This window comes from Gossypium raimondii, chromosome 1 (assembly GCF_025698545.1).
Source record: "Gossypium raimondii isolate GPD5lz chromosome 1, ASM2569854v1, whole genome shotgun sequence".
NCBI lineage: Eukaryota > Viridiplantae > Streptophyta > Magnoliopsida > Malvales > Malvaceae > Gossypium > Gossypium raimondii.
Window position 1 is genome coordinate 336,164 of NC_068565.1, and position 27,424 is coordinate 363,587.

The 27,424-nt window shown below is 30.2% G+C and overlaps 4 protein-coding genes and 1 non-coding gene across 5 annotated transcripts; 1 reads left to right on the plus strand and 4 right to left on the minus strand.

Annotated features, from left to right (window-relative positions):
* The first annotated feature begins 501 nt into the window (after positions 1-501).
* LOC105787135 (uncharacterized) lies at positions 502-1,080 on the plus strand. The gene is made up of 3 exons (XR_008193012.1): positions 502-568; positions 652-723; positions 810-1,080. It is a non-coding gene; the product is annotated as an uncharacterized LOC105787135 (transcript).
* A 2,413-nt stretch (positions 1,081-3,493) lies between these two features.
* LOC105773012 (3-ketoacyl-CoA synthase 9) lies at positions 3,494-5,194 on the minus strand. Its single transcript, XM_012594576.2, has one exon. It carries the CDS (start codon positions 5,094-5,096, stop codon positions 3,615-3,617), a length of 1,482 nt encoding a protein of 493 aa, XP_012450030.1. The 5' UTR covers positions 5,097-5,194; the 3' UTR covers positions 3,494-3,614.
* Positions 5,195-9,546: 4,352 nt separating this feature from the next.
* On the minus strand, positions 9,547-11,272 carry LOC105773004 (3-ketoacyl-CoA synthase 4). The gene is given in 3 exon segments (XM_012594563.2): positions 9,547-9,922; positions 9,925-9,950; positions 9,952-11,272. Coding segments are annotated over 3 exon segments (1,503 nt in total). The 5' UTR covers positions 11,244-11,272; the 3' UTR covers positions 9,547-9,737.
* Positions 11,273-12,702: 1,430 nt separating this feature from the next.
* LOC105773018 (3-ketoacyl-CoA synthase 9) lies at positions 12,703-14,424 on the minus strand. The gene is made up of 2 exons (XM_012594598.2): positions 13,296-14,424; positions 12,703-13,211 (listed from the first exon to the last, which is right to left on the minus strand). Exons 1-2 carry the CDS (start codon positions 14,305-14,307, stop codon positions 12,826-12,828), a joined length of 1,398 nt encoding a protein of 465 aa, XP_012450052.1. The 5' UTR covers positions 14,308-14,424; the 3' UTR covers positions 12,703-12,825.
* A 5,049-nt stretch (positions 14,425-19,473) lies between these two features.
* On the minus strand, positions 19,474-21,283 carry LOC105773030 (3-ketoacyl-CoA synthase 4). Its single transcript, XM_012594611.2, has one exon. The coding sequence runs from the start codon at positions 21,214-21,216 to the stop codon at positions 19,702-19,704; it is 1,515 nt and encodes a 504-aa protein (XP_012450065.1). The 5' UTR covers positions 21,217-21,283; the 3' UTR covers positions 19,474-19,701.
* Positions 21,284-27,424: the final 6,141 nt, after the last annotated feature.

Here is a 27,424-nt window from a genome sequence, read left to right on the forward strand (position 1 = left end):
CAAACAATAATTCGACGATCGACATGGTGATTCAAAAGAACATATCTTAAATCTAAGTCGATCTGATGGTCAATGTCGAAGATCAAAGAAGAAAGTTGTATAGATTTTAGTTAGTAGATTTGTGACATTTAAAATTGTTCTATAAACAAATAAACTGAAGTTGAAAAGAGAAAGAAAAACTTTTGATTGGTGCAGACATTGTGAAAGATAAGCCGTACAATTATAATTATAATAATCTAGTTACTTAAATGAAATTTTTTAAATAATTTTTAAATAATTTTTTTTAAAATTAAATAAATAAAACGTAAACATACGTTTTAAGTGTAGTTTACCACAAATATATTTAAGAATAGATATAATACTCCCTCTGTTTAATGATTTTTGCAGGTACTCCATGACAAAAGCTTTCTGCATAGCATTTGTAATGACCTTCTTTTCCGTATTCGATGTTCCCGTCTTTTGGCCTATATTGCTTTGTTATTGGATTGTTCTCTTTGTCCTTACAATGCGGCGCCAGATTACGCACATGATCAAATACAAGTATATCCCATTCAGCATCGGAAAGCAGGTCAGCTTCAAATCAGTTTTCGTAACTGTAGTTCCAAGCATTGTCTGCTTGAAAGATAACGGTATTTTTCATCTCTTTGACAGAAATACACTGGTAAGAAGCCTTCTGCAAGTAGCAGTGGCTTTCGTGGGGATTGAAGCTTAGCTTGTTCGCGGGTAAGTAGTAAAAGGACTCGGTAAAAAAGAACGAAAGATAGCAATCTGATGATGATACTGATAATCGAATTTCATCTTCGGAATAGGTGCGTTGCCGTTGGTACGCAGTTACTACAAAACATAGGTTCTTCGTAGTGCTGACATATCCCAGAACTGAAAGTTGATTGTTTATATACACATGGTGATGAATTTCAGATTATTTGCAAGTAATGTGTACAAAAAAGTATTGTTTTTGCACTTGTATGTCAGTAGGCATCATTGGCAGATTGTAGGTTTTAATTTTATTTATTTGTTTTTAAAAATGGTATTCCAAATTTAAGGTTTTTAAATATATTTTGAGAATCATATTTATATTTCTATTTATGTTCAAATATGTTTCTATAGGTGTTTCATATTTTATGGAAAATTTGAGTAACAGCAGGCCTATATTCTGAATTTGGATTTGAACGAGATTGTGTTAAAGCATTATAGAAACAATAGGGAAAAAAACATAATTAATTAATTAATTACAAAAATGACTCGAGTGAATAATTACATACGAAAATGACCTGAAATCCATAGTCTGTTGGTGTCACTTGACACATCGGCAGTACCATCCCCAATGTTAAGCCAATGATTGGCTTTTTAAAAAAAAGAAATTATTTAAATGCCGTCATTGTGTCAAGTGGCGTCAATATGTATTTTTCGTAATACTCGTGAAAAATGAGTATTCACGATGGAGAAAAAATACTATTTTTTTAATGAATGCTTTTGGTATGTTAATTCCAATTAAATTTCACTTAACTTTCTTTTTTGTTATTCGTTTCTCTCATTCTTCTTTTCACATGTCGCTTTTGTTTTTATTTTTTATTTTTTTTTTCAATTAAAGATTTCAGCGGTCATACTCAATAGTCACCGATGCTACCGTTTACGGTGGCCTTTTATGTCGATTCAATGTCAAAAAAGAGATTTTCTCTTTCTTGTTAACTTCTCCGATTTAGATCTCTCAATAGCTGATTCTAAATCTTCTAAAACAATGACCAAAGCTTTGAATTATTTTTTCATGTATTTTTTGGATATTATTATTATTAATTAATTAAGTCAGGTTATTTTAAAAAACCAACATTCAGAAATTGTAAGAACTGAAACCTTTGGAATTTGTTTTGAAAGCTAATTATTTGGCTAAATGGAGATTTATTTTACTACAAAAAGAAGAAGAGAATTTCTGAAGAAATGCAGAATTTTCCTATACAAAATTTTAAAATAACAAAATATATAACTGAAAATCACTTTCTATTGCATAGCTTTTATATACGAACAGTTGTTCTTATTTCACACAATAACATAATTTCAGAACTTTCTATAAATATTTTAACAATTCAGCTATTAAATTTTGTTGGAATCGACCCAATTAAACAACAAGTAAAAAAATAGCGGAATAAATTGAGAAATTAAACACACAAATTTAACGTGAAAAAGCCTCTTAAAAAAGGATAAAAAACCACGGGCAAAGATAATTTTACTATAATGGCAAAAAAACGAAGAGTATAAAAAATGGAGATAAAAATTAAACCCCGAAAACCCGAAAACAAAGAACCCTCAAAACGTAAACATAAAATTCTCTAAATGTATTATGAGTTATGATCTCTAATGGGTGTATTTTCTAAGATTGTAAAAGAGCCTATTTATAAGCTAAATTCATAGGTCAAATAATAAAAAATAATCTAGACTAATTTGAGCTTAATTGAAACAAATAAATAGAGTTTAACTGAAAGATTATTTCTCAAATTTGACTGAAATAGAGTCATACTCCACAAATTTAAAGAAAAATTTAAATGGATTTGATAAAGTTTTTTAATTTAATATGATATTTCTATCATGTTAATTTAAAATATTGTTTATATCATTATATTTTTAATGGTTGAACTTTTACATAAATAAATAATTAAAAAATAATTTATTATTTCAAACTTGACATACATTATTTAATTTACGTCAATAAAACAAATAAAATTTTATATTAATTTAAAATACTGTTTATATCATTATATTTTTAATGGTTACAATTTTTACATAAAATAAACAATTAAAATTTTAATTTATTTCAAACTTTAACATACGTTATTTTATTTACGTAAATAAAATGAGAATAGTGTGTAGAACTGCATCTTAACTATATCCATAAATCAGTACAGGTACAAATTGATGATCATCAAGCAAATATTAGATCCATGTCATTCAACCAAAACAGACCACTATTAACAATCAACAAATTAAACATCACAACATTAATCTTTATAATTTTATGTAATTGTTAGGGTAGTTACCACTATCGGTCCAAAACTTATTTGGGTTTGGGCCGATGCCGATCCAAACTCATAAGGTCGCAAATTGAGCTTGCATGATGGGTTCGCAGACTGAGTTCATAGGCAGAGCTCGCTTGTTGAGCCGACTCCCCTATGAAGTTATACATGCATGAGAACATGTAACACATGTTAAATTTGGAATATGATACGTGTATGTATGCATGGAATCTACTTATAGCATGTCATCCCAACAAACAGTATCCATATAATATAAATAGACAAACATCACCAGGAGAAGGGATCAGAGAGAAAAGTACCTCAATAATACTTATTAAAATTTAAAATTTAAGTTCAGCTGTTAAAATTATTTCATTAAATTGAAGTTAATTACAATTTCACTTTTTTAGTTATAAGTGTTTTTTCTCTATTTGAAAATGTCACACCAACAAATTAATAGTGTTAACAATTGTATTTGAATTTTGAAATCTGAAGAATAAATGAATTAAATTTCGAATTTGTGAAAAGTACATAAAATATGACATATTTCAACCTAAAAATTCAAGCACTCAAAATAATAAACATTGAAAATCGCTTTGATTAATCCCATTACAGGCTAAGCTGCACTGGATACCTATGAATGCAACCTTCCCAGGGACTATTACATGATGGCTTAACATTCTTGAGTGCCAACCAAACTGCACTGTTACATTTGAAACCGCTCCCGAAAGCGATCTGCCAAATCCGATCCCCCTTCCGCATCCGACCCTTCGCTTCTATATAGGCTAGCTCGTACCAAATCGAACTCGATGAGGTGTTACCGAACCGGTGAAGCGTCATACGAGAAGCTTCAACATGTACCTGGAGAAGGTACAAATTCTTCTCGAGCTCACCGATCACGGCTCTCCCACCGGCGTGTATACAAAAATGTTCAAACGCGAGCTTGAAATCCGGGATATAAGGCTTGATTTTAGCATTGATCAACTTGTTGGCAACTAATGTGACAAAGAACAAGATTTGTTCACTTATGGGAAGAACAAGGGGACCTAACGTAGTAATGTTGGACTTAAGTGCATTACCAGCAATCGTCATCAAATCTTTAGACAATGAAACACCTGTTTTCCCAATATCATCTTGTTCTTGTCTGACACAGTTAAACGCCTCATCATTAGCACCGCAATGTGTACGTACCACATGAATAAGTTTATACTTGCTTCTTCGTCGGTCCACTGATTTATTCGATAATAAAACCGCAGCACCACCGATTCGAAACAAGCAGTTTGGTAACAACATTGCTTTTTTGTTACCAAAATACCAATTTTGTGTAATATTTTCAGTACTAACAACAATGGCATAATTGTTCCGATGAACTTGTAACATGTCTTTAGCTAAATCAACAGATATAACACTAGCACTACATCCCATACCACCAAGATTAAAGCTTTTAATATTACCCCTCATCTTATACTTGTTGATAATCATTGAAGATAATGAAGGTGTTGGATTAAATAAACTACAATTAACGACAAGAATCCCAACATCTTTTGGCTTAACATTAGTGTTAGCAAAAAGGGTATCTAAAGCACCAAACATTACCTGTTCTGTCTCTTGTCTTGCAGCCTCCATTGATGGTTTTGGTGGAAGACAATGCATTGCTTCTGGTGCACATGTTTCTTCTCCAAGCCCTGATCTTCCCAAAATCTTGTCTAAAAACACCAAAGAGGTCTCATCAAAACAACCCATTAGCTTACAATGTTTCATGAACCGGTCGTGTTCCATTTTTAGCTTCGAAGGAGGGAGATAACAGGCATAATCCACCAAATAAACGGATCTTTTTCGGGTCATAAAGTAAACGGTCGACCCGACCAAAACGAAAGCCGACAACACGACGACATAGACAAGGTTATGTTCAAGGTGAAGCCATGTTTGGTGGATGTCATTAAGGCTTAACCTCGATGCTTGAACGATTATAACAGCCATTAAAGGGACTAAACAAAGCTTTAAAAGGTGTGTTATGAGATAATGGTAACCAAGTTTAACGTACTTTAATTTAAGTACCCTATTGTTTGAACTGTTTTTTTCACCATTCATGGTGATGGATGATTCAGAAAAAAAAAAAAAGAACTGGGTTTTAATTTTTTTCTTGAAAAAGCTAAAAGATTTGATGGAAACTAGTTGGATTTTTTCGCTTGTTGTGAACAAAAGGGGGTATATAACTATATATAATGGACAAAATTAAGAGTTTGTAATGAAAATTTTGTGGGTGTTTAAAGAGGGTTAATGAAGCAATTACTGCAAAGACCGGCCGCCATTAAAGAACAAGAGGGTGTTTAAAGAAAATTTTGTGGAGTTGGGGCGTTGGGCGTTGTGCGAATCATCTTTGAGCTTTGAGTTATCGTTTTTATGCATTTATGGAGTTCCATTGACAATTACGGACATTTACGGTCTAAGTAAAATTAGGTTCGAAGTGTGAAATGAGTGAAAATGTATTATAACTATTAACTGGATGAGAGTTTAATTATTAGGATAGTGATTAGACCTTCTAGTAATTTTAAGGAATTCTAATTTTCGAGATGTGTTTGACTAACAACGTGACTAGCGCGACTCGAACTAAGGTCACACTTGAAGCAGTGAACAGTTTTAGTCATTAGGTCATCATAATGGTTTAAAGCAATCATAAATTTTAAGCATAATGACGAATTTAACTATGCTTACCTCTTTTCTCAATTTAATCTTTACTATTTTTTGAGCTACATTTAGTAATTAACATTTTAAAAATAGTTAAATAATTTTTAATAGAAATACTGATTAAAATTATAAAATATTAATTTTATATTAATAAAATAATTAACTCAAAAAATTAATGTTTTAAGCAACATATGACAGCTAAATTTAACTCAAAAAAAATACCAAATTAAAAAATAAAATAAAAATTAAAGTCAACTAATGGTAGGGTTTCTACCATGGTGATCAACTCAATTTCAAAGGTCAAAGACGACGGCAAATATAGCACTATTATTAATTACATATTTTGGCATTTCAAACATTAAATTTTTTGGGTGTGAACTTTTCCAACCAAAATTTAATGGTTTCTTAATGGTTGTAGACATTATTATGGCATGCACAAGTCAGATTCAATAACTCGTATTTAATTAAATTAAAGTATTATTTCACTATTTCAAATTATTTTATTTTCATTTCTTATTTTTCAACAATAGTTATTTCAATTTGCTTTTCTTCACTTGGATTTTTACATCATCTCATACTATCAAAACCATTTCATGAACTATATCAGTATCTATTTCTTGAACCCGTGGTTCATACATTTCATTTCCATATCTCAATTTAATATCTCATTTCAATTCGTATTCAAGATCATTCAATAAAATTTATATTATCAAAATTATTCATTTACCCTTATTAACTTGGCTCGGACTTTGGCGGATACACGGATCCAACCAAACACACCAGTACGGCACATTGTGCCTAAAACAGTACATAGTATCTGATCAGTATACGACACATAAGTGCCTGGAATGACACACGAGGTGCCTGAAATACGACAAATAAAGTGCTTGATATACGACACATAAAGTGCCTGATCGGCAAAGCCGATAGATCCCGTACTCTTCTAAATCCTATGGCATGCCAACTATATCAGACTTAGCCCGACTAGTTAATAGGGTATTCCAATTCTTAATTAAATCTCAATTCAGTCACAATTTCTCACATTTTCAATTGAATCATTTTCCACTTTTCAATCAATTTTCAATTCACATATTCCTAATTCAATACACTTTCTCAATTCAATATCCATTTCAATTATTCACATATAATCACAATTCAATTTAATTTCTTACAATTCAATACTAATACTTACCGTGCATATTAACTTAAAATTCAACAATTAATAATAATTAAATTCGAATTCTAGTAATACTAACCGTAATTCCTCGATTTATTCTTCGTCCACTATCTCTTTCCCTTCTTGGCCGATGTTTCCGGCACGACATCAGCTACGTAATTAAAACAATTAAAATTTATCAATAATTACAATTTCACATTCAACTTTTACCCAAATTCCCAAATTAGTCCAAAATTTAAGCTAGTTTTATTTTTATTTTTTTTACCAAAATTATCTCCATATTTTCGTTTAATTTCTTCTACAAACTTATTTCAACTCTTCAATTTCACTCAAATCCCTGATTTTTTTAAATGTAGTAAAATTTTACTCTAAAAAAATAACACAAATTCAACATCAAACACCCAAACAAAACTCTTTCAATTAAAAGACTTCAAAATATCTCAATGACATATATATAATTCTCTCATATTTATCCACTAACCAAAACTCATAAAATTAATGGACTATTTATTTAAATAGTCCCTTATTCTAATCCCATTTTGAAATTTAATACTAATTAACTTAATTAAACACTAATAATTAAAATTATTAAACTATCATTCTGCTCATTTCTAAAACGACTCTGTAAATTTTAATCTCAATTTCATATACCATTCAATTCAATACCTTTAGCTACTTATTTACACTTTTACACATTTGCCCCAAAACATTTACATCCTATACAATTTAATCCATCATATCAACGAAGTTAATTCCACCATTAACACATAACCCACTATTGCCGAATACTTAGCACCATACTAATTTAATTTATAGCATTAAACTCCTTGAAAGCTAATACTAACAAAACTCATGGTACAAAATATTTAAATTACTCACCAAACTTAGTAATTCAACTCAAATTTCCAGCACAAAGAACAATCCACCAAAACAGTCCCTAGACTTAGCAAAATTAACAATCTAACCTCCAATTCTATTAAAACAACCCCTAATTCTTTCATTTATTCAACATAATCAATGTCTTGAAATCTAATAACTTCCAAAATTTCAACATAAACCATGAAATATTTTGTTCTAAGTTTCTAAAAAACTCAAAAATTATAAGAAAAAGACTTAAATTGACTTATCAATTCAGCTTGGACCCTCAAAACCTCAATTTGCCCTTTTCTTTCTTTCCTTCTTTCCATCACTGTTTCGTTTGCCTATTCTGTTTCTATTTCTCTTTTTCTATCTTTTATTTCTTTTATTTAATTAGTTTAATATAATAACAATAAAATAATAAAATAATATTATTTACTTAAATAATAAGTAAATATGTAATGATTACTAATTTCATTTTTCCACATGTTATGTATCATACATTTGTAAACCTTTTTTATTTAAAATATAATAATATAATATAATTAATATAATTTACAATATAATAAAATAATAATAATATACATTATCATTAAATAATATATTTATATATTTAAAACATTAAAAAATCTAAGATTTTTATCATGCATATGCCGGCTCAACTTTAGAAAAAGGCATAATTCCCTATTTGGTCCTTTTAACTTTTCTTTAATCTATAATTAAGCTTTCACCCTGTTGCAATTTATTCCTTTTTCTTAATTAACCTCAATTTAGACAAATTCACTTAATTAAAATCTAATTAACTACATAACTAGCTTCGTAAATATTTATAATAAATATTTACTTATTAATATTTACGAGTCTGATTTACCGAAATGGAGTCCCGAGAATGTACTTTTTTTTAATTTGGTCCTTTTTAATCAATTAACCATCGGAACATTAAAATTTCTTAACGAAACTTTAATACCACCTTAACTCAGTTTATAGTATCGAGGTCTCAATACCTCGTTTTCGACCCAATTTACCTAAGAATTTACAAAATTCACTAATTCAAAAATATTTCTAAAATCACGCTTAACTTATAATTATAATTATTAATTAATAAATTTTTTTCTAATTTTTTCATCGGATTTAGTGATCTCGAATCACTATTCCAACACTACTGAAAATTGGGCTGTTACACTTTCAACCTTTTAAATAGATGTAGTCGAAACTCCTCTTGTATCATTCGATTTTCAACATTAGTGAATTTCTCCTTCTCTACCCGTAGTTTTTCCTGAAAACATTTTCTACATAAAATCTGTGTGTTTTATTTTTCTTTTCATTGATAAATATAACAATAATAATCATAATTAAATATTAAAATGTATCACAGCATGCTGGCTCAGTAGCTTCATTTACAATAACATAATCACCATCTATTAATGGCATTCAATGAACTTATTTAATGATTTTGTTACTTCGCCAAACTTTTTATGAATTAAGATTAATAGTCAAAACAAGATTTTGAAACATTTAGGTCACGAGTCTATAATAATATATGATGGGATATAAATGTTATTTTATATCAATGAAAAGAAAAATAAAACACACAGATTTTACGTAGAAAATACTTTCGGGAAAAAGCACGAGTAGAGAATGAGAAATTCACTATGTAAAAAATGCTTGCCTTACTGTTGGCCTGCGAGGTAAATGTCCCAAAATCTTTATTGACAATATATAATTTTGACTATTAATTTTAACTCGAAAAAATTTTAGTAGTGTCTCCAAGTTGCTAAATAAACTCGTTAAATGTTATTGATAAATTTACTAGGCGTAAATATAATAGTAATAATCATCATTAGATATTAAAATCTCTAGCTCACGGCATGCTGACTCAGCAGCTTATTCATTTACAATAACATAACCACCATCTAACATAATTAAAAGACGGATTAATTTTGTTTAACTAAAACGACACCGTTACACTACTAAAATGAACATCGAACATTGGCTACTAATTAATCCCTTTACGGATTGAGCTTCACTGGATACTTGTGAATGCAATCTTCCCAAGGGTTACCACATGAGGGCTTAACATTCTTGAGGGCCAACCAAACTGCACTGTTACATTTGAAACCGCTCCCGAAAGCAACTTGCCAACACGATCCCTTTACGATCCGACTCTTCGCCTCCATATAAGCCACTGCGTACAGATCGAACTCGATGAGGTGTTACCAAACGGTGGAGCGTCATACGGAGGCCTCGACATGTAATGGAGAAAGTTGCATATTCTTCTCGAGCTCATCGATCACGCCTCCCTCCGCATGGATACAGAAATGTTCGAACGCGAGCTTGAGATCCGGAACATAAGGCTTGATTTTGGCATTGAACAACTTCTTGGCAACTAATGTGACAAAGAACAAGATTTGTTCACTTATAGGAAGAACAAGGGGACCCAATGTAGTGATGTTGGTCTTAAATGCATTACCAGCAATTGCCATCAAATCTTTAGACAATGAAACCCCAATTTTCCCAACATTATCTTCTTCTTGATAGACACATTTAAATGCTTTGTCGATAGCACCACAATGTGTCCTTACCACATGAATAAGCTTATACTTACTCCGCCCTCGATCTCCAGATTTATTCGACAACAAAATAGCAGAACCCCCAAGTCTAAACAAACAATTCGTTATCAACATCGATTTCTCAGTCCCAGCATACCAGTTCTGTGTCATGTTCTCGGTACTAAAAACGACCGCGTAATTGTTCCGATAAACTTGCAACATGTCTTTTGCAAGATCAATGGCTATAACACTAGCACTACATCCCATACCACTAAGATTAAAGCTCTTATTATTACCCCTCATCTTATACTTATTGATAATCATTGCCGTTAAAGAAGGTGTTGGATTAAACAAACTACAATTAACGACAAGAATCCCGACATCCCTTGGCTTAACATTAGTGCTAGCAAAAAGGGTATCTAAAGCACCAAACATCACCAGTTCTGCTTCTTGTCTTGCAGCCGCCATAGACGGTCGTGGGGGAAAGCAATGCATTGATGGCGGCGCGCCGGTTTCGTCTCCGAGCCCTGACCTTTCCATAATCTTACGTAAAAACTCCATAGTGGGCTCATCGAAATCGGCCGCCTCCTTGGCATATTCCATGAAATACCGGTGATCGGTTTTGAGGTGTTGTGGAGGGAGGTAACAAGCGTAATCCACCAAGTAAATGAATCTTTTTCGGGTCATAACATAAACGGTCGACCCGAAGAGAAAGATAGCAGAGAAAACGACGACGCTGACGAGGTTATATTCAAGCTGAAGCCACATTCGGTGGATGTCATCAAGGCTTAACCTCGATGCTTTAATGATAACAGCCGCCATTACAGGGACCAAACAAAGCTTCAAAAGGTGACTTATGAGATAATGATAACCAAGTTTAACGTACTTTAATTTGACACTACGTAAGAAATCAGGCAATCTCCTAGGTTGCAGGACCTGAACCCCATTTTTTGAACTATTTTTCATGATGTCGGGTAGAAAGGAAACTTACTTTTTCTAAAAGATTGATGAAGTGAATTGGGTTTCGTTTGTAATGAACAAAGGGATATATATACATATATAACGACCGGCGGCCATTTAAGAACAAGTAAGAATGTTAGGTTACTGATATTCAACATATATTACTGACTACGATAGTAAAAGATAAAAAAATTAATTATAATTTCACATAATATCTACTCTTTTTGGCACTACCTATAGCTTCTTTCCATCCCATAAATTGGAGAATAATATCTTTCAGTGCACTTGAATTCAAAGTCTTCCTACATGAAAACTATGCCCATACCAATTGAGTTAATACTCAATCAACTATAATTTTTTAATTTTATAAAAAATTATACAATATATTTTACTTTTTTAAGTTTTTTACAACATGTATTTGATTTAATTTTGTAAAAAATAATATATATATTTATGTATATATATCATAAAACAGAATTTAAAAATTCATGATGGGGAGGGGCAATCAAGTAATCCATTTCAAAGTCGGAACAAAAACATCATATAAAGCTCAGAGCGGGAAAAGTTCAAGTATACAAAAAAAACTTCGGGTTTTCTTGAACGGTCTAAATGATTAATCAAAGAATAACATGTGATATACCATCAATGAATACCATTATGATACATCATTACTAGGTAAAAAAACTTATAAATAAATATTAATAATTTTATTTAAGTATAATTAAATATTAATCATAATTATTATATTTTTTTCCTCAAGGTTAGGTTTCGAGCTTATGATTTAAGATTTAAGTTTTATATAAGGTTTCGGATGTGAGCTTAGGATTTTGGGTTTATAACTAGCTTTAAGTTTTGAATTTTAAAGTTTAAAATTTATGTTTAAAATAAAATTATTAATATTAAATATCTATAACTCATTCATTATTTTTTTACTTCAACGGCAATGAGCAAGGTCAAAATTTATTTTAGGGGTGCAACTTTATTATTATACTAATTTAAAATTTTTTAAAAACAAAAGGTGTTATATAGAATTTTTTATTTTTTTACGGGGAAAAAGGCAATTGCTTACCCCTCCCTCTATCCCTTGTGATGAGATGCGTTATTATTGAAGAACCCGTAGATTGTTTCAATTACAAGTAGAATATATACGTGCATGAGAACGTGTAATACATGACTATATGCATGGAGTTTACTTAGCATGTCATCTCAATGAACAGTTTCTATATAATATAAATAAACAAACATCACCAGGAAAAGGGATCAGAGAGAAAAATACCTCAATAATATTTTTAAAATTTAAATTTTAAGTTCAACTTCTAAAATTATTTGATTAAATTGAAGTTAATTACAATGTCACTTTTTAGTTATAAGTGTTTTTTTCTATTTGAAAAGGTCACACCGATTTAATTTAATAGTGTTAACAATTGTATTTGAATTTTAAAATTTAAAAAACAAATAAACTAAATTTCTGAAAATAAAAGTACAATAATTAAATATTTGTGAAAAGTCCAGAAGGTATGACATATTTCAACTTAAAAATTCAAGCACTCAAAATAATAAACATTGAAAATCGCTCTGATTAATCCCATTACAAGCTAAGCTGCACTGGATACCTATGAATGCAACCTTCCCAGGGACTATTATATGATGGCTTAACATTCTTGAGTGCCAACCAAACTGCACTGTTACATTTGAAACCGCTCCCGAAAGCGATCTGCCAAACCCGATCCCCCTTCCGCATCCGACCCTTCGCTTCCATATAGGCTAGCTCGTACCAGATCGAACTCGATGAGGTGTTACCGAACCTGTGAAGCGTCATACGAGAAGCTTCAACATGTACCGGGAGAAGGTGCAAATTCTTCTCGAGCTCATCGATCACGGCTCTCCCACCGGCGTGTATACAAAAATGTTCAAACGCAAGCTTGAAATCCGGGATATAAGGCTTGATTTTAGCATTGATCAACTTGTTGGCAACTAATGTGACAAAGAACAAGATTTGTTCACTTATAGGAAGAACAAGGGGACCTAACAAAGTAATGTTGGACTTAAGTGCATTACCAGCAATCGTCATCAAATCTTTAGACAATGAAACACCTGTTTTCCCAATATCATCTTGTTCTTGTCGGACACAGTTAAACGCCTTATCATTAGCACCGCAATGTGTACGTACCACATGAATAAGTTTATACTTGCTTCTTCGTCGGTCCACTGATTTATTCGATAATAAAACCGCAGCACCACCGATTCGAAACAAGCAGTTTGGTAACAACATTGCTTTTTTGTTACCAAAATACCAATTTTGTGTAATATTTTCAGTACTAACAACAATGGCATAATTGTTCCGATGAACTTGTAACATGTCTTTAGCTAAATCAACAGATATAACACTAGCACTACATCCCATACCACCAAGATTAAAGCTTTTAATATTACCCCTCATCTTATACTTGTTGATAATCATTGAAGATAATGAAGGTGTTGGATTAAATAAACTACAATTAACGACAAGAATCCCAACATCTTTTGGCTTAACATTAGTGTTAGCAAAAAGGGTATCTAAAGCACCAAACATCACCTGTTCTGTCTCTTGTCTTGCAGCCTCCATTGATGGTTTTGGTGGAAGACAATGCATTGCTTCTGGTGCACATGTTTCTTCTCCAAGCCCTGATCTTCCCAAAATCTTGTCTAAAAACACCAAAGAGGTCTCATCAAAACAACCCATTAGCTTACAATGTTTCATGAACCGGTCGTGTTCCACTTTTAGCTTCGAAGGAGGGAGATAACAGGCATAATCCACCAAATAAACGGATCTTTTTCGGGTCATAAAGTAAACGGTCGACCCGACCAAAACGAAAGCCGACAACACGACGACATAGACAAGGTTATGTTCAAGGTGAAGCCATGTTTGGTGGATGTCATTAAGGCTTAACCTCGATGCTTGAACGATAATAACAGCCATTAAAGGGACTAAACAAAGCTTTAAAAGGTGTGTTATGAGATAATGGTAACCAAGTTTAACGTACTTTAATTTAAGTACCCTATTGTTTGAATGGTTTTTTTCACCATTCATGGTGATGGGTGATTCAGAAAAAGGGAAAAAAAAAAAACTGGGTTTTAATTTTTTTCTTGAAAAAGCTAAAAGATTTGATGGAAACTAGTTGGATTTTTTCGCTTGTTGTGAACAAAAGGGGGTATATAACTATATATAATGGACACAATTAAGAGTTTGTAATGAAAATTTTGTGGGTGTTTAAAGAGGGTTGATGAAGCAATTACAGCGAAGACCGGCCGCCATTAAGGAACACGTAGAGTGTTTTATCACTAATATTATTACCAGTTAAAATATACCATAAGTCCCTATACTCTTCCACAATTTAAAATTTAGTCTCTTTATTTTTATTATAAGAATTTTAGTCTTTTTACTTTTCAAATTTAAAAATATAAGTCAAACTGTTAATACAATTAAAATTATTATGTTAAATTCTTGCTCATTGTAACATTGTTTTTCTTGTTGTTTGGCCTGAGTATTTAAATTAAAAAAAGAGAGTAAAGAAACTAAAATTTTCAAAATAAAAGTGAAAGAACTAAAATAAAAATTTATAAAGAATACATGTACGTATAATGTATTTTAACGTATATGTTTTAAAGAGCAATGATGAGAGGTTGGAGTTGGGGCGTTGGGCGTTGGGCGTTGTGCGAATCTTCTTTGAGGTTTGGGTTATCGTTTTTATGCATTTATGGAGTTCCATTGACAATTATGGACATTTCCGGTCTAAGTAAAATTAGGTTCCAGTGTGAAATGAGTGAAAATGTATTATAACTATTAACTGTATGAGATGGTAATTATTAGGATAGTGATTAGACCTTCTAGTAATTTTAAGGAACTCTAATTTTCGAGATGTGAGTGATTAAGAATGTGACTAGCGCGACTCGAACTCAGGTCACACTTGAAGCAGTGAAGACTTTTAGTAATGGTTTGAGGCAATCATAAATTTTAAGCATAATGATTTGACTATCAATGCTTACCTCTTTTCTCAATTTAATCTTTACTATTTTTTGAGCTACAATTAGTAATTAACATTTCAAAAATAGTCAAATAATTTTTAATAAAAATATTGACTAAAATTATAAAATATTAATTTTATGTTAATAAAATAATTCAATTTTAATAAAATAATTAACTCAAAAAAGTAATGTTTTAATCAATAAATGAGAGCTAAATTTAACTTAAAAAAGGAGTAAGTATAAATTAAAAAATAAAATAAAAATTAAAGTCAATTAATGGTAGGGTTTCTACTATGGTGACCACACTCAATTTCAAAGGTCAGAGTCGACGGCAAATATATCACTATTATTTACTTGTTTTTGCAGTTCAAACATTAAATTTTTGGGGTGTGAACTTTTCCAACCAAAATTTAATGTTTTCTTATTGGTGTTATGGTTGTAGACATTAGTATGGCATGAACAACTCAGATTCAACAAATTCGATTTAGATTTTTTTAAAAATAATTTTATTATAAGTTTTGGTTATATTTGTTCTTTTTGATACAATATTTAGAAGTACTCATAGCCTCTCCCAACCCATAAATAAGAGGATAATGCGCTTCAGCACATTTAAACCCATATCCTCACATATTAACAACAATGCCCATGCTAAACTCGATTTTGATTGAATGTAGAGTAATTCATGAAATAGAATCATTTATTATTCAGAAAATATTAAAATTATTAATATTAATATTCATTTATTTTTACTATTAAATTTAAATAAAATTTTATTATTAAAGATAATATATTAGATCGAGTTCACTTAAAGTTTAAAGTACGTTGTTTAAAACCAACGGATAATTAAACAAGTGTAAGTATTGAACAGATAGTTTAATTTTTGAATATATAAAACATAAAATATGAAAATGTCACAAGCAACATGTGTAGCAAATTTTAATTTGTGGGGCACCGATGAATTTGCCCTCAGTCGGTGCCTCACTTCGCTCCCCACAATTAAAATTTATTATTAACCATAATTAATAATTGTGTACTTTAAATTTTCTTTTATTTCTGTTAGAGTTGTGTTATTCGAATATCGTAATTTATTAAAAAATAAAATAAAAAGATAAAATAAGGAAATCTGTAAGAGCAAAATAGAGATAATATCCATGATTTATACAATTTTTATCAAAAGTTGGAGAGAATATTAAGAATGAACTTCCATCTATATAAAAACAATTAACTTACACGTGATGACATTGTATAGCTAAATTGTAGATTATAACTACTTACAAACTGATTAACCATCTTTACAAACTAATAACTAATCACTAGAACTAAATATTTCTAACTAATTACAGTTTCTTTCTTCAACAGGATTCCATAAAATATTTATACTTAAAAGAAAACCTTAGCATAAATTATGAAATAAAAGAATAAGACGTTTCATATAATAATAAAAATTAAAATAAAATTTGATAAGCAAATTAATTCACTACCAACAAATATCTCAATTTTAATTTCATCATGAATATATCCATCTAGCTTTGGACTCGAATTAAATTCCTTTTAACATATTTTAAGTTAAATCGAAAAATATTTACTTGAAGTTTATACATTAAATAATTTTTAAATATAATGATAATTTTATCTTTTATTAATCATTATTCTATTTATTTTATCATCTTCAATTCTCATATTCAATAATTATTAATTAAAATAGTAAAAAATCAATAAGTTATAAAATTATTTTAATTAATATTAAATTAAATTATAAATTACATTATATTCTAATCTAATTCTACGTTAAACATCAGTTATATTTTTCGATTAATCTATGTAAATTTTTTGTTTTGAAAATCACAAGTAGAATCACAATTACAATTATAAAAATACACTCGAACAAGATTTGGACATGATATTTTAAACTTCTTAAGCTTTAACCTTATTATTACTCAATGCCTCATCAGTTTTCAGTTTTTTTTAAAATGACTAATGATAATTACATATTGTTTTGTATTCTATTTAAAATTTTTCTTTTAAATATTTTATGTAAATACATGTTAAATATTTAAACTTAATTATATATTAATTTTATATTTCATTCAATTTTTTCATTAAAATCTTTTAAATAATTTACACAAAAATAATTAATGAAAACATATCAAAGAAAATATATAACTAAATTAAATATAGATTTTAAATACTTAATATGAATTGAAGTCAATATAATTTATTTATGAATCAAATATATTTAATTTTATATTACTTCAATATGTATTTTTATTATTTTGTAATTAAAAATAGAGAAATAAATAAAATATATAGATAAATAGTAACAAGGGTATAATTATTTTTACATTTTAATTTTACTTAGAATTTTTCATTAAGCTTTTCATAATTTTTAAAAATTTTAATTAATTCTTCACTTCTTTTCGAAGTTCTCATTAAATGTCTTCATATTTTTTTGAAACTTTTAATTAAACCCTAAATTTTTAAAAAATTTCAATTAAGCATCCAAAACTTTTACTAGATCTTACCTAACTCGATCCAACTTACATCTCTACACAACTTCACTTGTTTCCCAAACAAAGCCTTAGGTCAAACCATGCGATTGAGACTTGATGTCCCTTCTCTTTGACTCAAGGGCAGCGCTAGATTGGACCTTAAAATGGGAAAATTATGCTTCAGTCCTTCTAAAATTTAAAAAGTATAAATTAATGCATAATAAAATTATATTTTGACCTTTCATAAAATGATAAAATTTTTAATTTAGCCATTTTAAAAATTGTAAACTTGCAAACTTACTAAAAACATTACACTTGACCTCTTATAAAAAATTATAATTTAATTTCAACTCGGACCACTCAAAAGCACATCACAATACAAACATGGTTGGTCCTAACTTTCAAAACCCATAATACTCCCATTTCCTATCCCTTTCTCAGTAGTCGTATGAATTTTCATTAATACATAAACAATACCATAAGTACACAAAGGCTAAAACAACCACAAAAAAAAGGAAACACCCAACGCTCAACACCCCACCCTCTCCATTATAACATACGACAATACTTGTAATTAAAACATTCTACGGGTTCTTCAATGGCTGCTATACTTATTGTATGTCATGCACATGAAAATATAATAGCACGTAGAAATTGACCATCACTTTATACGGGAGAAGATCATCACTGGAGCTCTACAAGTTAATTTTGTTCCTTCATCAAATCAAATTGCAGATGTGCTTACCAAGCAGTTTGAATCATTTCGCAAAGCCCTTCGAGTTTTCAAACACAAAGAGGTTCAAAATGTTCAAACAACAAAGAAACTGGGAGAATGTTAGAGTATGACTGAGCTAGGAATTAACTTCAGCTAGAATTCTGTTAAAGCTAAGAGTTAAGAGTTACTTACTGTTACGTATAGTTGGTAGTTGTTATGAGCAGTTATCAGCTGCATGACTTCTATAAATAGTGTAGTACTGATACGACTCAAGCATGTCTTTCATTCAGTTGTTTTCAATACAAGAGTTATTTTGATTTAGAATTTAACATCCATAATTTACATTATTGGGACATGAAATATGATGGTCGAACGTTTAAAATATTAAACGTAAAAAATACTAAAGAATGTAAAATTGTAAAACCACTTAAATTCTACATCAATGTAAGTGAATTTTTCCCTTAAACTAATTAATGTATTAATTTTAATATTAATGCTATTATTTAAGTACTTTACTGAGTTGGTCTTTAACCTACAACATTTGTACATTCTATTAACATCTATACAAAATATATAAACTTTGAGGCTAAATTTATTATTATACCAATCAAAATTATATACAAATTGGTAGAAAATATTAACACCGTGAAGAATTGTCACTATAGTTACTCCATTTATTTGAATTATATTTTTTTCAGTATTTAAAAAAAAAAATAAAAGGGGAGACTTAAGCTTTGGAGGTCTTATAAAGGGTGCCGTTGACACCTTCTCCAGGCTACATGTGTCTTTTTATTATTGATTATATATTACTTGGATTTAATCGATCTATTGATGTTCCTCTCTCCCAAGTGTAGGCTGCCTATTACGATAATTCATAGGCAAGCCGCCTTTGTCAGAGTGTGATTTCTCGACATGAGCTTGCCTTACTGTTGGCCCGTGAGGTAAATGTCCCAAAATCTTTATTGACAGTATATACTTTTGATATTAATTTTAACTCGAAGAAAGTTTACTAGTGACGCAACGTTGCTAAATAAACTCTTTAAGTGTTATTGATAAATTTACTAGGCGTAAATATAATAGTAATAATCATCATTAAATATTAAAATCTCTCACGGCATGCTGACTCAGCAGTTTCATTTACAATAACATAACTACAATCTAAACATAATTAAAAGACAAATTAATTTTGTTTAACTAAAACGACACCGTTACACTACTAAAATGAACATCGAACATTGGCTACTAATTAATCCCTTTACAGATTGAGCTTCACTGGATACTTGTGAATGCAATCTTCCCAAGGGTTACCACATGAGGGCTTAACATTCTTGAGGGCCAACCAAACTGCACTGTTACATTTGAAACCGCTCCCGAAAGCAACTTGCCAAATACGGTCCCCTTTACGCATCCGACCCTTCGCCTCCATATAAGCCAGCTCGTACCAGATCGAACTCGATGAGGTGTTACCGAAACGGTGGAGTGTCATACGGGAGGCCTCGACATGTAATGGAGAAAGTTGCATATTCTTCTCGAGCTCATCGATCACGCCTCTCCCTCCGGCATGGATACAGAAATGTTCGAACGCGAGCTTGAAATCCGGAACATAAGGCTTGATTTTGGCATTGAACAACTTCTTGGCAACTAATGTGACAAAGAACAAGATTTGTTCACTTATAGGAAGAACAAGGGGACCCAATGTAGTGATGTTGGTCTTAAGTGCATTACCAGCAATTGCCATCAAATCTTTAGACAATGAAACCCCAATTTTCCCAACATTATCTTCTTCTTGATAGACACATTTAAATGCTTTGTCATTAGCACCACAATGTGTCCTTACCACATGAACAAGCTTATACTTGCTCCGCCCTCGATCTATAGATTTATTCGACAACAAAACAGCAGAACCCCCAAGTCTAAACAAACAATTCGATATCAACATCGATTTCTCAATCCCAGAATACCAGTTCTGTGTCATGTTCTCGGTACTAAAAACGACCGCGTAATTGTTCCGGTGAACTTGCAACATGTCTTTTGCAAGATCAATGGCTATAACACCAGCACTACATCCCATACCACTAAGATTAAAGCTCTTAATATTACCCCTCATCTTATACTTATTGATAATCATTGCCGTTAAAGAAGGTGTTGGATTAAACAAACTACAATTAACGACAAGAATCCCGATATCCCTTGGCTTAACATTAGTGCTAGCAAAAAGGGTATCTAAAGCACCAAACATCACCAGTTCTGCTTCTTGTCTTGCAGCCGCCATAGACGGTCGTGGGGGAAAGCAATGCATCGATGGCGGAGCGCCGGTTTCGTCTCCGAGCCCTGACCTTTCCATAATCTTACGTAAAAACTCCATAGTGGGCTCATCGAAATCGGCCGCCTCCTTGGCATATTCCATGAAATACCGGTGATCGGCTTTGAGGTGTTGTGGAGGGAGGTAACAAGCGTAATCCACCAAGTAAATGAATCTTTTTCGGGTCATAACATAAACGGTCGACCCGAAGACAAAGATAGCAGAGAAAACGACGACTCTGACGAGGTTATATTCAAGCTGAAGCCACATTTGGTGGATGTCATCAAGGCTTAACCTCGATGCTTTAATGATAACAGCCGCCATTACAGGGACCAAACAAAGTTTCAAAAGATGACTTGCGAGATAATGATAACCAAGTTTAACGTACTTTAATTTGACACTACGTAAGAAATCAGGCAATCTCCTAGGTTGCAGGACCTGAACTCCATTTTTTGAACTATTTCTCATGATGTCGGGTAAAAAGGAAACTCAGTTTTTCTAAAAGATTGATGAAGTGAATTGGGTTTCGTTTGTAATGAACAAAGGGATATATATACATATATAACGACCGGCGGCCATTTAAGAACAAGTAAGAATGTTAGGTTACTGATATTCAACATATATTACTGACTACCATGGTAAAAGATAAAAAAATTAATTATAATTTCACTTCATATCTATTCTTTTTGACACTACCTATAGCTTCTTTCTATCCCATAAATCGGAGAATAATATCTTTCAGTGCACTTGAATTCAAGCCTTTCTACATGAGAACCATGCCCGTGCCAATTAAGCTAATACTCAATGAACTATAATTTCTTAATTTTATAAAAGTTTATACTATATATATTTTACTTTTTTAAGTTTTTTACAACATGTATTTGATTTAATTTTGTAAAATTAATATTTATATCATAAAACAACATTTAAAAATTCATGATGGGCGGGGCAATCAAGTAATTCATTTCAAAGTCGGGAACAAAATACTATATAAAGCTCAGAGCGAGAAGATTTCGGGTATACGAAAAAAAGAACTTTGGTTTTTCTTGAAAGATCTAAATGATTAATCAAGGAATAACATGTGATATACCATCAATGAATACCATTATGATACACCATTACTAGGTAAAAAAAAACTTATAAATAAATATTAATAATTTTATTTAAGCATAATTAAATATTAATCATAATTATTATATTTTTTCCCTCAAGTTTAGGTTTCGAGTTTATGATTAAGGACTTAAGTTTTATATCGGGTTTGAATGCTAACTTAGGATTTTGGGTTTATAACCAGCTTCAAGTTTTGAATTTTAGAGTTTAAAATTTATGTTTAAAATAAAATTATTAATATTAATCTATAACTCATTCATTATTTTTTACTTCAACGGCAATGAGCAAGGGTTAGAATTTATATTTAGGGTGCAATTTTATCATTATACTAATTTAAATTTTTTTTTTAAACTAAAGGTATTATATAGAATTTTTTATTTTTAATGGGAAAAAAAGACAATTACTTACCCCTCCCTCTATCCCTAATGATGAGATGTGTTATTATTCATGGACCGACAATATATCAAATATATTTATTAAATGCAAGTAGAGCAAGGACCAGCAGCCATTGAAGAACCCGTAGAATGTTTCAATTACAAGTACTAGTGTACGTTATAATGATGGAGAGGGTGGGGAGTTGGGCGTTGAGCGTTGGGTATATTTCCTTTTTCTTTTTTTGTTGTCTTTTTCAATTATTGCGTGTTTTTCTTCTTCTTCTTTTAGCCTCTGTGAATGGTTTTGTTTATGTATTAACGAAGTTCATACGATTATTGAGAAAGGGATAGGAAATGGGAGTGCTATGGGTTTTGAAAGTTAGGAACATGCATGTTTTTCTTGTGGTATGCTTTCATGGGGTCGGAGTTAAAATTAAATTATAATTTTTGTGTAAGTTTGCAACATGCATGTTTTTCTTGTGGTGTGGTTTTGAGAGTTTGGAAGTCGAAATTAAATTATATCTTTTTATAAAAATTAATTTTTTTTTAGGTACGTAAGTTTATAATTTTAAATTTTTTTAAATGGTTAAATTAAAATTTTCATCATGAGGTGAAAATGTAATTTTATAAATTTCGAATTTTAGAAAGATTGAAGCATAATTTTTCCATTTTAAAGCCCAATCTATAGCTGTCCTTGAGTCAAAGAGAAGGAACCTCAAGTCTCAATTGCATGGCTTGACCTAAGGTGAAATGAACGTTAAGGCTTTGTTTGGGAAACTAGGGAAGTTGTGTAAAGATACAAGTTGGATCAAGTTATGTCAAATCTAGTAAAGGTTTTGGATGCTTAATTGAGATTTTTAAAAAAATTAAGAGGTTTAATAAGAATTTTTAAAAAGATTAGGGTCTAATTAAAATTTTTTAAAAATTAAAAGATTTAATGATAATTTTAAAAAAATAAAGATTTAATTAAAATTTTAAAAATTTGAAAGGTTTAATGAAAAGTTGTAAAATGTTGGTAAACCCAAATTTATTTATTTAGCAAATTTAAAATGTAAAAATAATTATATCCTTGTTATTATTTATTTATGTATTTTATTTATTTCTCCATTTTAATTACAAAATAAAAATAAAATACATATTAAAGTAATATAAAATTAAACACATTTGACTGACTTCATAAAGAAATTATATTTGACTTCAACTCAGATTAAGTATTTAAATTTTATATTTAATTTAGTTATATATTAGTCTTGATATGATTTCATTAAATTAAATATTATATAAAATTAATTAGTTATTATTATTTAAAATATTTTGATGAAAAATTTATTAAAATATAAAAGAAAAAATAATCCATCTCAAAATTAATATATAATTAAATTTAAATATTTAACGTGTATTTACATTTGAAACGAAAAGAAAAGTAAAATCGAATATAAAACAAAATGTAATTATCATTAGTCATATTTTTAAAAATAAATTGATAACTAATGAGGCATTCACTAATGAGAAGGTTAAAGCTTAAGAACTTTAAAATATGAAGTCCAAGTCTTACTCTATGTAAATTATATGTGTGCTTTTAATACATATTTATTCTAATTTATTTGTTTTGGTCTAAGTTTGAACTCTAGGACGTGAGTTCGAGTGTATTAAAGTACATTATCCTCCTATTTATGGGTTGGGGAATAGCTACGGGTAGTTCTAAGCATTGTGTGAAAAAAGAGCAGATATGATCCAAACCTATAATGAGATTATTAAAAAGAATTTAATTCGAGTCCAAACCTAAGAGGGGTTAGCTGGCCTTGTTTTTCTCAACCAAACTCATCATGGTACGTTTTTCTCAACCTATCTTCATGACTGACTTGTATCAAATTTGTAGAACCTTTTGATGTTGAATACAGAAGGGGTTAGTTGGCCTTATTTTTTGGTTTGTTTGCTTGGCGCATTTGGAAAAATCGGAATCTCTTCATTTTCCAATGTGTATCTTGGAACTCTTTTGAGATTGCTAAAGTCTTGTACAGTTGGGCGAAACAGTACATGTTAGTTCATAAGGATTTTCAAATTAGGCAGCATGAGGATAGTTCTAGTCAGTTTTTGTCAGGAAATTGGGTTCATTTAAATACCAATGAAGCAGTAAAACTGGATTTTAGGGGGGCCGGTAGAGTGTTGCGAAATGGAAATGGGTAATGGATCCTCAGGGTATAGCAGGCATTTGGGAAAATGTTTATGCTGAATTATGGGGTATCTTGAATGGTTTGGTCCTTCTCCAACGGCATAGTTACAACAAAGTAGTGATTCATTCTAACAGTTTGCAGGTGATTAAAGGTATCCAAGATAGTTTATTGATAGTTTTAAATTCTGCTTTGGTTAGACGAATTCATTAAATTTTGGTATATGAAGATAATTGGATTTTGAGACATATCACTAGAGAGAATAATCGAGTTACTAATTGTCTAGCCAAAATATCTTTTAACGGGAAGGAAAGTTTACATATTTATGATAGTCCGCCAAAGGAGGTCTTAGAAGTATTCCATTTAGATATAATAAATGATATTTATATTCATTTCGATGTAATCTAATTTCTTGTTTTGCAAAAAAAAATTGAGATATTTGTTCTAGTGCATTAATTATGTACTACCAATTTGCTCTTGTGATAAGTGAAATCAAATCAAATCAAAATCAACTTTTATTTTTATATTTATATGAACTGTGTTTTATTTTTCTAGTTCATACTTTATGCTAAGGTTTTCTTTACGTATAAGTATGGAATCCAAAGTCAAAATTGACGACAAAGATGTCATTATTATTTGGCAACTTAAACATTAAATTTTCAATTTTGACAGAATTAGTTATTTGGTGTGTGGGCATATTTAATGGAATTTTGGACCTTTTCAATATACATTTTCGGGGTATGCAAAGTTCAAGCTTGGATTAAATTATGAAAAATGGCAAATTTATCATTTAACCCCACTTTATTTGCATTCTCAACAACTTCTATTAACCAATATTGGCACCATATAAAAGCCTAAAATCTGGATTGATGATCGAACTGATCAGAACGGTTTGATGTTGGTCAACCATTAATTTTTTATCTCAATTTTCAATTTTTTTATAGATTCCATGCAATTTCCTCAAAGACTGGTTCAATCTTGGACACAAGCAAAAAAGCTGAGGGCGTCTGATAGCGAAACCATTACTATAAATATGGGCGAAGTTAGAAATATTTTGAGGGCGGAAGTAAGTTTTAAATTTTGATAAGAGCTAAAATTTAATTTCACCATTATATTAACTAAATTAAAATCATATCATTTATGAGGGGGCAAAGTATAATTTTACATATATTATAATTACTATAAATACCCCTCATTATCCTCCATCAAAATATACTCTTCTACCTAACCAAAACTCCGCCCAAATCTCCTTTCTAACTCAGATTTGTATCAACATAAATTAATAATAATATTTTAATAATTAAATATAAATAAATAAAAAAATATTTTTTATTATTTAATTTGAATTTGATGTAGATCGATCAAGAGGTAAAAAATATCTCGTCCAAGCTCAAGATCAAATCCTGATGCTCTGCTTGCATTTTCACCGAAACTCAGATTTTTATTTTCCATGAATATTAGGAAGAGTCAATGTGGAGAGGGGCGCACATGGTTCGATATACCGCATATTGTGAGAGGTGGTTCAACGGACTAAACCTAACACCACGCTTCTCGTTTCTTATTTGTGCACTTTTAGCCAAAATTTATAGCAAACCCTCCAATCACCAATAATTTCAATAACTTTGACTTCACGTTTATATACTACCAAAATTCTTACTTAGTTGTAGGGATAAAATTCGGATTGTGGATTCAGAGATTATTGTAAATTTGGATACTATTTACGATAGATTCAAAGCTGATGCATATATATACTTCATATATTCATTATTTAAATCCGCAATGTTTATTTGCATAATGGATGTAAATTTGGGTTCGGATGGTTGAAACTGTTGATTAAAAAATACTTATAATTTTGGTTTTATATATACAAAAAGAATTTTAGCGGATTCAAATTTGGATTTTTTGGATTTTGATATCTAAAAAGTGTTCGGAAATTTTGAAATCGATTTTGTTTGCAGATTCGAATATTCGATGGATAATGGTACTTAATTCGGATTTAGATAATAATATTTGGACAATTTGTGAATAATAAATGGATTTGAATATTTAGACAGATTTACAATTTCAAATTTAAATAATTCAACAAATTCGGATATCCGATCCATGTCATTCCTAGTTAATTAAAGCAATAAGTAGGGATGATAATGGGTAGAATATAAGCAAAGACAAAGTTAGAAATTTAATATCAAGGATGGAATAAAATTATAAATATTTGAGAGACTAAAACTAATAAATTTCTTTTAAAAGAACTTTAATGGAGTACCAATATTTTGAGGCTACACCTCGAGTGTAAGGATTTTTGTCCATCATGTTCTAAATCCTTTGACCCATAATTGCTTTAATAAAATAAATCATTATAAGCATTGAACTTGGGATATCAAAATTTTCAAAGAAAATCTTTATTTTTAGCTTTACCCTGTGAATGTCTCATTAAAAACTTAAGCTTTATTTTCGAAAATCTATCGATTAAACCAAAAATATACAGTAAAGTCTAGCATTTAAAAAAAAAAAGTTACTAACTAAAATCTACAAAATTAATAAAAAATCAATAAATTAGAGTTAAAGTTTTTGTCAATTATGTGCATGATTGGTTAGAGCACAATTTTGGCTTAATGTCGTGAAGCATGGGGACTGACCCAAGTTTCTAGGGCTCATAATTGAGAGATTAGTTAAAGTCTCGATGCTTGATTTCATGTCCTAAATTTAGTAAGATGTGGAGCTTAATTTGCTGACAAATGTTGTCTTTTTTCACTTTTTTATTGCTACTTTAAGACAGTCAATGGTACCTAATTTTTTTGCATTACATTTCAAAAGAAGGGTCATCATGTAGGTCATCATTTAGAATCAGTTGTGTTAGGTTCACAGATTTTCACCATGTGTTTTTGTTAAGTAATCTAATCACTTCATATAATTAATATTAAGTAATTTAATTTTGGGTAAATTACGGTAGAAGTCACCCGATTCTTTTTTTTGTCACCTAACTATGAAAAGTTACAAAATAACCACTTAACTATTCAATTT

Excerpts from the sequence above, each read along its gene's own strand:
- LOC105773012 (XM_012594576.2), bottom strand. The coding sequence starts at position 5,096 with ATGAATGGTGAAAAAAACAGTTCAAACAATAGGGTACTTAAATTAAAG.
- LOC105773018 (XM_012594598.2), bottom strand. The coding sequence starts at position 14,307 with ATGAATGGTGAAAAAAACCATTCAAACAATAGGGTACTTAAATTAAAG. Across the intron at positions 13,212-13,295 it reads AGATTTGATGACGATTGCTG|TTGCCAACAAGTTGATCAAT; the intron begins GTAATGCACTTA and ends TTGTCACATTAG.
- LOC105773030 (XM_012594611.2), bottom strand. The coding sequence starts at position 21,216 with ATGAGAAATAGTTCAAAAAATGGAGTTCAGGTCCTGCAACCTAGGAGA.